The sequence below is a fragment of the Narcine bancroftii genome, chromosome 1, assembly GCF_036971445.1.
Source record: "Narcine bancroftii isolate sNarBan1 chromosome 1, sNarBan1.hap1, whole genome shotgun sequence".
Taxonomy (NCBI): Eukaryota; Metazoa; Chordata; class Chondrichthyes; order Torpediniformes; family Narcinidae; genus Narcine; species Narcine bancroftii.
This window is the reverse complement of record NC_091469.1, coordinates 279,450,224-279,462,848: the sequence shown is the minus strand read 5'-3', so window position 1 is coordinate 279,462,848 and position 12,625 is coordinate 279,450,224. Positions and strand designations below refer to the sequence as shown.

Sequence of the window (12,625 nt, the reverse complement as noted above, 5' to 3'; positions counted from 1 at the left end):
GTGGAATTAACCTTTGGTGGCTAGCAGCTAGAGTTCAGCTGATCCAAACACATTCTGGAATGACGTGTCTGTACAGCAATCCTAGATGTACTAAGTGTGAGATGCATTTGTCACTCAGCTCTATCATTGACATTGAAAAGATTCCAGCAGCTGAATCCTAACGTACAAAAACACCACAGCTTCAAAATGGGGAATTTGCTTGTGATTCTGCACCAATCATGCACAACTTGTACAGGAATCCCCTTTTAATTTGAGTAGGATTTTCAAATATTTGGATTGTTAATAAAGTTTATTTTTTGCTTGCTTTATTTTAATGCATTATTTATATATGACAATGTATTTTATAAAATTTTTGTTTACCCTGTTAATTGCCAATTTTATGTGTAATAGATTTATTAATCATTGCAAAAGATTCAAGTAGAACAAAAATAACTCAACGTCCAGTGCTGCAAACTGGCAGCCAGCTTAATCACAGTGAATATGAGCGTATTGTTAGTAGAGACTCCTGCTTTTTTAAAATTCAATGGATCAAGATTTGATACTACTGACAATTTTTCCATAGTCACTGAAAATTGTTTCCTTCAGACAGAACAAAGTTATATAGTGGAAATAATCTACTGTTCTGGATTGATGGCAAAGAAAATTGTGAACAGCAATATAAAGGGTATCAGATAATTTTTAAAGAGCCATAACCACTATTCAAGATGTAATATTCCATCCAACAACATGCTCAAGTTAACAGAATTACTGATGCAGAAAATAACAATTGGATATTAGAATCTACAAAATGAACATAAACAGTCCACAAAGGAAAATGATTTAAGCTGAATTTAAGATAGCAACAAACTATAAATGTTAACAGGTAAAGTCTCAGAATTATTTTCTCTGAAGTACCTAAAGAAAAGATAGAATTTATATTGAGTTACCAAATATGACCAGGGCTCAATTTACAAGGACAGGATAATGATTTTCAAGTCTAGGTCTAATAATTCTCAACGTACTCTTGGACGCATTCGTGTGACTAGTGCTCCAAGGAATTGACGACTGTGCTCCTCGGCTTCAGATTCTCCTTGTTCACATTCTCACAGCATTTGTTTCTACTCTGCCTTACATAACTATTCTCCCACATTCTAGTTAATATTGTGCCCAAAAAACTAAACCATCAAAACAAAAAACAATAAAAAAGCATTTACAAGTTTACAACAAGTGATCTGATGTCAGCAGTGGTAGAAGAAGCAGCTTCCTATCTTCTGACTTCTCATGCAAAGCTCTCCACTTTCAAGACTTAGTCCTTACCATTTGTCCACTAAGTATTCCAGCAATACTTTCTAATGACTTTTTTTCCTTGGAATTATCTTGCTATTTTAGTGTGCTAAAACATAGTCCATGAATATTTCATCTTAAACCTTAATTACAAGGTGATTAATAAAGAGCACACATGGGTGCCACTATGTTCAGGTCACCGAACCTAAAAATGAAGTTGCAAGACCTGAAAAATGGTACACTAAAATTTACTCTAAAGTTGCATTTTATCTAGCAACAATTAAAAACATTTTTACAAGTGTCATTGTCTAAACAGTCTACAGAAAGTATCTATTCCCTATCCAATTAATTCAATGATTTGTTGGAAGCTCTTGATTAAAATAATGCCTGCCAATTTCACTGAAACAACAAAAATCATAATTTCAGTATTCATGCAAGGATTTTGGAAAGATATTAAATTATTCCTCCACATTGAAAAACAGAATTGTTGCATTAATTTTTTTGAGTTGCAAATTCATCATGAACACCAAGTACTTACTCAGTTTCTTAGTTCCTGAACAACCTTGGTTTTACCTAAGAAATTCAAGGCTCAATTATTTCTTGACTATTTCCTGTTTCAAAAGATTGTAAAAATTACATTGAAAATATACTTACATCTTCATCATCATCTATAGCTTCTCCAGTGAAATACAGAACTGCTCGAGGGACTATCCGTTCACGGAAAAAGTGCCCAATTTCAAAATCGGTGGCCAAATTAAATTCTGAATCTTCATCCTAGAAAAACAAAACCCGCTCAATAACTATACTTGCATGCTAATCCATGCAATATATTTAATAATCTTTTTGTAGCAATATTAGTATTGTCAATCAGACAAACTCTTCATTTATGGTAAATCATATAGAAAATCCGTTTGTTGGCTAAGCTAGGACCTGTTAACATGGACACAGAAAGGTATATCAATTTCATTAATGGAGATCATATCCAAGGTTAGAATTCTTTAATTTTATTTAAATGTAGCTGAAATATATATTTGTGCAGAAACCATATATTCCCATAAAACTAAAGCAATGAAATAAAGTTTGAGACAAACTTTGTCACTTCCATTAATAAAAGTGGTACACGCCAGGTTAATAAATATGTAGAAATATAATTTCACCTTCAACAACACTTACTTTATTGTCTCAGGGGCATTGTTATAAGACCCCCAGGTAAAGGACAATAGAAAAGTTAACAGCAGCATGTTCACAGCATTTCATAAACATTCTGTTGATTGAAGACTGGAAGATTTTTTTTAAAAAAAAGTTTTTCAAAACCTCTGCATTAATCATAAGGACAGCATTTGCTACCCATCTTGAGATGCCACTTGAAAAAAGGTGTGTTTGCTAAAACCTTTCAGAATCAACTACAGGGTGCGTATGAACCATTGAAAGTTATCACATAAATACAATAAGAAAATGCCTGCATAATACTGTTGAAATTTAATTGGAATGCACAGTACTAATTCCTTTCTCCTCATGAGAGCACTTACCATTTCTTCCTCACCATGTCCAGAAACTGAAAATAAAAAAATAAAAAAAATCAGTTTTGATGGCAGATTTCTTGGGGGCAGGTTGGGTGGATGGGAGTGAGGAGATGGGAAGTGTTCTAAGCAATGCGACGTAAAATAACAATTTTAACAAAGATTTTAAAAATATCAGCTAGTGACAATCTTTGGCTTGGCTTCGCGGACGAAGATTTATGGAGGGGGTAAATGTCCACGTCAGCTGCAGGCTCGTTTGTGGCTGACAAGTACGATGCGGGACAGGCAGACACGGTTGCAGCGGTTGCAGGGGAAAATTGGTTGGTTGGGGTTGGGTGTTGGGTTTTTACTCCTTTGCCTTTTGTCAGTGAGGTGGGCTCTGCGGTCTTCTTCAAAGGAGGTTGCTGCCCGCCGAACTGTGAGGCGCCAAGATGCACGGTTTGAGGCGATATCAGCCCACTGGCAGTGGTCAATGTGGCAGGCACCAAGAGATTTCTTTAGGCAGTCCTTGTACCTTTTCTTTGGTGCACCTCTGTCACGGTGGCCAGTGGAGAGCTCGCCATATAACACGATCTTGGGAAGGTGATGGTCCTCCATTCTGGAGACGTGACCCACCCAGCGCAGCTGGGTCTTCAGCAGGGTGGACTCGATGCTGTCGACCTCTGCCATCTCGAGTACTTCGGCGTTAGGGATGAAAGCGCTCCAATAAATGTTGAGGATGGAGCGGAGACAACGCTGGTGGAAGCGTTCTAGGAGCCGTAGGTGATGCCGGTAGAGGACCCATGATTCGGAGCCGAACAGGGTGTGGGTATGACAACGGCTCTGTATACACTTATCTTTGTGAGGTTTTTCAGTTGGTTGTTTTTCCAGACTCTTTTATGTAGTCTTCCAAAGGTGCTATTTGCCTTGGCAAGTCTGTTGTCTATCTCGTTGTCGATCCTTGCATCTGATGAAATGGTGCAGCCGAGATAGGTAAACTGGTTGACCGTTTTGAGTTTTGTGTGCCCGATGGAGATGTGGGGGGGCTGGTAGTCATGGTGGGGAGCTGGCTGATGGAGGACCTCAGTTTTCTTCAGGCTGACTTCCAGGCCAAACATTTTGGCAGTTTCCGCAAAACAGGACGTCAAGCGCTGAAGAGCTGGCTCTGAATGGGCAACTAAAGCGGCATCGTCTGCAAAGAGTAGTTCACGGACAAGTTTCTCTTGTGTCTTGGTGTGAGCTTGCAGGCGCCTCAGATTGAAGAGACTGCCATCCGTGCGGTACCGGATGTATACAGCGTCTTCATTGTTGAGGTCTTTCATGGCTTGGTTCAGCATCATGCTGAAGAAGATTGAAAAGAGGGTTAGTGCGAGAACACAGCCTTGCTTCACGCCATTGTTAATGGAAAAGGGTTCAGAGAGCTCATTGCTGTATCTGACCCGACCTTGTTGGTTTACGTGCAGTTGGATAATCATGTTGAGGAACTTTGGGGGACATCCGATGCGCTCTAGTATTTGCCAAAGCCCTTTCCTGCTCACGGTGTCGAAGGCTTTGGTGAGGTCAACAAAGGTGATGTAGAGTCCTTTGTTTTGTTCTCTGCACTTTTCTTGGAGCTGTCTGAGGGCAAAGACCATGTCAGTAGTTCCTCTGTTTGCGCAAAAGCCGCACTGTGATTCTGGGAGAATATTCTCGGCGACACTAGGTATTATTGTATTTAGGAGAATCCTAGCGAAGATTTTGCCTGCAATGGAGAGCAGCGTGATTCCCCTGTAGTTTGAGCAGTCTGATTTCTCGCCTTTGTTTTTGTACAGGGTGATGATGGTGGCATCACGAAGGTCCTGAGGCAGTTTTCCTTGGTCCCAACAAAGCTTGAAAAACTCATGCAGTTTGACATGGAGAGTTTTGCCGCCAGCCTTCCAGACCTCTGGGGGGGATTCCATCCATACCTGCTGCTTTGCCACTTTTCAGTTGTTCAATTGCCTTATATGTCTCTTCCCGGGTGAGGACCTCATCCAGCTCTAGCCTTAGGGGCTGTTGAAGGAGCTGGAACAGGGCGGAATCTTGGACTGAGCGGTTGGCACTGAAAAGAGATTGGAAGTGTTCTGACCATCGGTTGAGGATGGAGATCTTGTCGCTGAGGAGGACTTTGCCGTGACAATACTATCCTGATAAAACCCGCATTGCCAAAGCAGGTAACTGTGCTCAGATATTTCAGCATTATCAATTTGGAAAATACTGAAATTGGACCACCTCCCACACACCAATTTCAGTATTTTACAAATTGAGAAAGGTGCAAAATGTTTAGAAAACTATTGGTTTGTCAAGAATAAACACATTCAAATTAAGCTTTTTCTATCATATAATGCTTTGCAAAATAACAAATCATGAAAGTGAATCTAGTGCAAAACTGACCAAATATCTGGCAGCTTGACCAATTGCCAGAGGCAATGTAGCCCAGCATCATTAACCTACTAGGCCTTCAAAAGTAACAGTTAATAGAGGTACTTTTAAAACTATTTTACTTCGCTGTGCTGCATAAATTGACTTTGCTTACGTCTGCCCAAGAGTGGTAGAAATGCAGACACAATCATCTGGTATACACATTAATGTAATTTCAAATCCACTGCAGGATATTGCTTGACCAGGTGGTCATGGCTATTTATTCATTTTTCTTTGTCCATCATTTAGCTAATAGTATTGTTGAATGTCACCATGCACATGTTAAAATGCACTGTACAAATTTTACTGTGTGCACATCAGTCTGACAGTTAGTCCAAAGGTGTTTGTTTGATGGTTGTGGTAAAATTTGATAATTCTTTTCCTTAATGGCATTAAAGATCAATGATTTCAACTACTCTTTGAACCTGAGCACATCTAATTTTAAATGCTTCAAAGCTGAGCTTTTACATGAGTTCCTGTAATTAAGATTTTAGGAATGTGATAAAAAGCTTTCAAAAGCAATAGTGAAACTGCTTCATCCAATCTGCTAACACATTCTTTAATCAGAATCAAATCTCTTAATGTATAACCTCAAAACTGAACCATGCTGATGCTTGCTCCAGCCAATAAATCATGATTATCATGGTTTCCACCAAGTCGATGTCAGGAGTAAGGTACTGCTGCTTCCTGTTGGCTAACAATTTTATCATTGGTGTAATTAGAGGAATGTTAAACATCCACACCCATTACCTATTTCTCACATGAACTTTGAGCTGATTACATTCCTTTCCATCAGTTGCACAGAAGGCTTGGCTGATCAAATTCCATTTGAATCTGAATAATTCTTGTTGCCAAGACTTCTAACATTCATTAGAGGACATGAAAGCTAACGACTAGAGGAAAACACGTTATTAAGGAGGGGTCATTAAAAGTGTAAAGTGGCAATATTATTCAAATTTATTCTTTTTTTTTGGTGGATGAGATTCCATAATGATTTTATGGGAATAGACCAAATCTGTTGGATCTGAAAAAAATTGCATCCCTTTAAGTACATTTGATGCTTCATGTATTGTTTGGAAAGCAGAAAAAGGGCATGGAGATTGTTCAAGCCAAAAACTGCACTTTTTTTATATCACTCGGAAGTGAAGCACAAAATCGAATTGATTGAATTAAAAACAAAATCCTGGGGAAGTTCAGCAGGTCAGTGTTCTTTATGTAGCACAGGTTAAAATACATAACTAATGTTTCTAGCTTGAGTCTTCCTTTCAGTTCTAAGTAACACTCCCAAGCCCACATGTCTGTTCAAGATCTTATGTACTATCCCACCCTGACCACCTGCAGATTGCAGCAACACCCATCTTATTTTCTGTCTGGACACTTTCCAGCCAGATGGCCTTAACATTGACTTCTCTGCTTTCTGCTAAACTTTCTCGGCTTTTCTTTCCCCTCCCCCTATCCAATCTTTCTAGTTCTCCTCTCCCTTCCCCTTATTCACCCAGCCTTCCTTCCCTCCTCTCCCTTATTGCTGCTGTACCCTGCCTCCTCTCTCCACCTATCATCTCCTGCCTTTACCTCTCTCCTCCCCCCATTTGTTTGGACACTTGCCTGCATTTTCTCATACCTTGATGAAGTGATCAAGTCCAAAACATCGTTAATGTATTTTTACCACACTGTTTGACCTGTTAAGCTTCTCCAGCATTGTGTTTTTACTTTATATCACTCAGCATTATTGCTAAGAATTAACCTGATTTCTTTCAACCTGAATGCATTCATTACCAACAAGTTTTGAATTAAACAAATATGAGTATTCCTTTTTTAAAAAAAACTTACAATAGGAGGAATTCAAGTGTTTACACATAGCCACTTTTGTATAATGCAACTGGTTCTTCAAAAGTTTCCAGTTACTCATGGAGTTTCACAATATTGCTTTTAGACTGGTGATTCTAAATTAAAACATTATAGTAGGACAAAAATTGATGACAATAGAGCAGCAGGTTATCTGCACATCAAACAGACCTGTCTCTTTCTTGGTCTTCCTGTCATTGATATTATTCTTGGGCTTTTACTAACCAAATTCTCTTTCTTCATTTAATATTTCTTTAGTCACATTTTATAGAATGCCTAAGTTTACACCATGACACTTATCATTTCAGTAGATGAAAAATGAATAACTGAAATGATAGGATTGAGCTGTGGAAAAGGTAAATCCTTTAAAATTTATTGTGTTGTCTAGAGTAGTCTGGAATTCTGTAGGTACAGATTTTGCGCCAGTGTTCAGTTTCTTTCCACAATGATCTTCCTGTAGGTTAAAATGGTGAGAATGCCATGCAAAAGATTTCTTAAGTCAATTCAACCTAGTTCTTTGCTGTCTCAAGGGGAATTTCACTAGTTCATTGCTGTCTCAAGGGGAATTTCACATCACTCGACTGAACCCTTGCACTATTCAAGTCAACTAATTTTAATGTTTATGCAAGATAGTTTTGGCTAACACTCTTGAACTTCATCTTTTAAAAATATTATTCTGATCATAGACAGAGTCTTGGAGATATACAAGAGACTCAAATGCTGGAGTCTGGCACACAAAATAATCTGCTGGAGAATGTGTGGGTCAAGCAACTTCAGTGGGAGAAGCAGAATTGTCAGCATTTTACAAAAACAGCACCAATAGAAATATTCCATTTAAACTGGATTCCAGGTGGCCGCACGCTTATCTGACATTTCAGCCAGCGGACAAGGTCAAATTCCACCCATGCTGAAGAACCTACTGTGAGGACAGTAATGTATTTCAACACAATTTCCATTATGCATCAATATCTTCAAATTGCTTGTAATTTAGAATTACCCACATTGATTCAATTAAACTCAAATCTTTGATCGATAAATAAATCATGGTCATATAAATTGTATCATTTTGAAGTGGTCAAATAGAAAGCAAATTATCTTCCGAGCTTGGGCAAACTAGATACAACATTTGGATTAAGCTGGTAAAAGAGGAATGGCACATTTCAAGAAATTAAACATATACAGTTGTCAATCTGCTCTACCAATTTTGTTCCACTGCAAAATGAAGTTATCAGTGAACAATACACTCTGCAGCCAGTTGTGCATGTGAACATATAATACCATTAATTTTCCCCCACTAAATCGTGTAATTATTTTGTTTACCACCAGTAAACAAATTCACTGTAGATTTTTTTTAAAGACGACTCAGAATGAAGAAATCACACAATTTAGAGTCAACTCCTGTATACACCATTTTAAGTTATCATTCCCAGAATACTGAGCTCAATTCTATTTTCTGGCACTGTAGCAGTTAAGAAATTTGAGAAGTTATCAGATAAGTAGAGAGCATCTTTTAAATGGTAAGTGGGAGAACGCAAGGGCAAATGGATTCTGGTGATGATTCACCACGGACAATCTAAATCCAGTAACTAAACATTTTAGGATCCAATAAAGGACACTATTTGGTATTTCATATTTTTAATTCCACAAAACACAAACATTGATCTTTCAATAGGTGCACTTTTAATAAAGTCTTTCTAGCAGTAAGCACAAAGAATCAACAGCTAGCGATTATGAACAAAAGAGCTCTCTTTCTTGGGAAATCTGATTTAGTATTCCTAATTTCAAGAGAAGGACAAAGTGATGGAAAGTCCCTTTTATTCTACAGTAGTAGTTGTACCAATGGCCTCGGTTCATACTCAAAATACCAGTGATGTTAGCAATTTTTTAAAAATATAAACACAGAAAAACTGAGTGAGATACCTCAAAATAATTTGTGAATTATTGCATTTACTTTCTTGTGCTCATTATAAACAAATAGCATTTCAGGTCCAGAATACTTTATCAGCATTTAGTTTTAATTTCAGATTTCCAACATCTGTAGTTTTTAAAAAAAAAAATTTTTTTTAAACAACTATTTTGCATCTGCTAATTCAATGGAACTCCCATCCCTCAAACCATTCTTTTCACCACGACAACAGATTCCACACAGCTTTCCCAATAGCTCATCCTGAACTGCTATTGTGGGAGATCCACAATTTCTTTTTGTCACAATATTTTGACAAGTTAACTGCCATCTCAACCCAATTAATTAAACTGGTCTTCAACAGTGTCAAATTTAACCCATAAATACAATCATCACTTTTAATGCAATTCATCCAGAAATCAAATCTTAAAAATTACTGACTGCCATTCTTTAGTTTCTCTTTTTCGATCTTAAAAGAAAATATTCCAAATCCACTGCTGATTTTCGATGCTTTTCTATTCAACCTTCTGTACTTAAGTACTGGAGTCATACAGGGTGGAAACAAGCCCTTCACTCCAACTTGGTCATGACATCTAATAATTAAGAGTTGACACCTCTCCCGTTCTCAACCTCCTTACCTATACAAGAGTTTAGCTGCTGTTTAACCCAATACATAAAGCATGTCTGTTATAAGCACTTATTCCCTTGAACTAGAACATTTCTTATTCACAATATTTTTTGGCCTTTTTCTTTGTGTGTATTATGTGCTGAGATTAATTTTTTTTGTACATATGCTGTGAATAGCCAAACTTGTCACTCCATTTACATTGTGCTTTTATGGGCATCATATATAATGCAAAATTGAGCTTTATGATGGGTAAAAAATGAACATGATGCATTTAACTTAGGTTATTCCTCTATGAGGAATTCAATTACAAAAATGAAAGGCATGTTTACAAACTGCGACAGAAGCAAAACTTATTAAAAAAAAAGCTGTCTTCTCAACTAAGTTATTGATGAAAACTCGCAAAGAATTGAAACAAATGATAAGAGTATTTGTTTCAATGATGATCATCAGGTAGATTTACAAATTCTACTGGACATGGTACAATTCATAATTCATGGTACCAAGCAACTTTTATGCCTTTAAAGATTATTTCATTCAGTCAGAAGTTGACAGGTCATGTCAACTTCAACTGTTGTTTTCCAAAAGACTTTATATAACCCAGAGATAACTTAAAATTGAATTCTGTAAGATAAATTCCAGAAAAAGCCAATTAACCCTGTGTAATTTTCTATCAACAAAACTTTCCATCAATTTCCAGAAGTATTAAGATCAACATTTTAAAACAAAATTTTAATGCATTCAATATAATCTACATTGCAATGCTCTGGATTCAGTATCTAATCTACAACTTCAGGCTAGTCACCCATTGATGTAATTGGTTCTCTATTACCACAGCCTGATCTGCAAACATGCCAATATTTTATCATTTTTTTGTTCCTAAGATTGCTATGTTCATGTTGCTGCCACCATTAACCAGTTGGACTTGCCCACAATGTTCTTTCTTTGGCTTGGCTTCGCGGACGAAGATTTATGGAGGGGTAAATGTCCACGTCAGCTGCAGGCTCGTTTGTGGCTGACAAGTCCGATGCGGGACAGGCAGACACGGTTGCAGTGGTTGCAGGGGAAAATTGGTGGGTTGGGGTTGGGTGTTGGGTTTTTCCTCCTTTGTCTTTTGTCAGTGAGGTGGGCTCTGCGGTCTTCTTCAAAGAAGGTTGCTGCCCGCCGAACTGTGAGGCGCCAAGATGCACGGTTTGATGCGATATCAGCCCACTGGCGGTGGTCAATGTGGCAGGCACCAAGAGATTTCTTTAGGCAGTCCTTGTACCTCTTCTTTGGTGCACCTCTGACACAATGGCCAGTGGAGAGCTCGCCATATAACACGATCTTGGGAAGGCGATGGTCCTCCATTCTGGAGATGTGACCTACCCAGCGCAGTTTGATCTTCAACAGCGTGGATTCGATGCTGTCGGCCTCTGCTATCTCGAGTACTTCGATGTTAGGGATGAAGTCGCTCCAATGAATGTTGAGGATGGAGTGGAGACAGCGCTGATGGAAGCGTTCTAGGAGCCGTAGGTGATGCCGGTAGAGGACCCATGATTCGGAGTCGAACAGGAGTGTGGGTATGACAACGGCTCTGTATACGCTCATCTTTGTAAGGTTTTTCAGTTGGTTGTTTTTCCAGACTCTTTTGTGTAGTCTTCCAAAGGCGCTATTTGCCTTGGCGAGTCTGTTGTCTATCTCGTTGTCGATCCTTGCATCTGATGAAATGGTGCAGCCGAGAGGTAAACTGGTTGACCGTTTTGAGTTTTGTGTGCCCGATGGAGATGTGGGGGGGCTGGTAGTCATGGTGGGGAGCTGGCTGATGGAGGACCTCAGTTTTCTTCAGGCTGACTTCCAGGCCAAACATTTTGGCAGTTTCCGCAAAACAGGACGTCAAGCGCTGAAGAGCTGGCTCTGAATGGGCACTAAAGCGGCATCGTCTGCAAAGAATAGTTCACAGACAAGTTGCTCTTGTGTCTTGGTGTGAGCTTGCAGGCGCCTCAGATTGAAGAGACTGCCATCTGTGCGGTACCAGATGTAAACAGCATCTTCATTGTTGAGGTCTTTCATGGCTTGGTTCAGCATCATGCTGAAGAAGATTGAAAAGAGGGCTGGTGCGAGAACGCAGCCTTGCTTCACGCCATTGTTAATGGAGAAGGTTCAGAGAGCTCATTGCTGTATCTGACCCGACCTTGTTGGTTTTCGTGCAGTTGGATAACCATGTTGAGGAATTTTTGGGGGCATCCGACGCGCTCTAGTATTTGCTAAAGCCCTTTCCTGCTCACGGTGTCGAAGGCTTTGGTGAGGTCAACAAAGGTGATGTAGAGTCCTATGTTTTGTTCTCTGCACTTTTCTTGGAGCCGTCTGAGGGCAAAGACCACGTCAGTAGTTCCTCTGTTTGCGCGAAAGCCGCACTGTGATTCTGGGAGAATATTCTCGGCGACACTAGGTATTATTGTATTTAGGAGAATCCTAGCGAAGATTTTGCCTGCAATGGAGAGCAGCGTGATTCCCCTGTAGTTTGAGCAGTCTGATTTCTCGCCTTTGTTTTTGTACAGGGTGATGATGATGATGGCATCACGAAGGTCCTGAGGCAGATTTTCCTTGGTCCCAGCAAAGCTTGAAAAACTCATGCAGTTTGGCATGCAGAGTTTTCCCTTTTACTGACAATTCCCATTGTACCAGCAATTTAAGTTTTTCCCTTTGTTAGCTCTGACAAAGGGTTTATTTGAGCAGAAACAACTCCAGTTTTTCTCTCCAAAGTTGTTACCTGACCCGTTGAATGTTTCCAGCACTCTGTTTTAACCATTTGGACTCTTATGTCCCAGTTTTCTGGGACTACCAACAAGTGAATATACTCCGTGTCCTGGAATTCTGAGACTAGTTTTATACCCAACCATGTACTGAACTTCAATACTGAAGGTTTACTTATAGACCCATCTCGAGTATTTAAGATGAAAGATTAAAAATAGCTGGTCCAAAGGGTTACTTGCCAATTTCCAATATATGTAATTTTAAAATTTTGTTTGCTGCAAAAATGCCTGTTTTCTTAAACATGAACTTGCACAT

The 12,625-nt window shown here is 39.0% G+C and overlaps 1 protein-coding gene across 5 annotated transcripts in view; it reads right to left on the bottom strand.

Annotated features, from left to right (window-relative positions):
- The window catches only part of nap1l4b (nucleosome assembly protein 1-like 4b), an 88,968-nt gene that overhangs the window by 14,608 nt on the left and 61,735 nt on the right, over positions 1-12,625 (bottom strand). For all 5 annotated transcript variants that reach the window (XM_069900890.1, XM_069900870.1, XM_069900899.1 and 2 more), the window contains exons 11-12: positions 2,793-2,818; positions 1,918-2,037 (exon numbers count right to left, since the gene is read on the bottom strand). In XM_069900890.1, the coding sequence (XP_069756991.1) occupies positions 1,918-2,037; positions 2,793-2,818 (146 nt within the window). The remainder of the gene's footprint in view (positions 1-1,917; positions 2,038-2,792; positions 2,819-12,625) is intronic.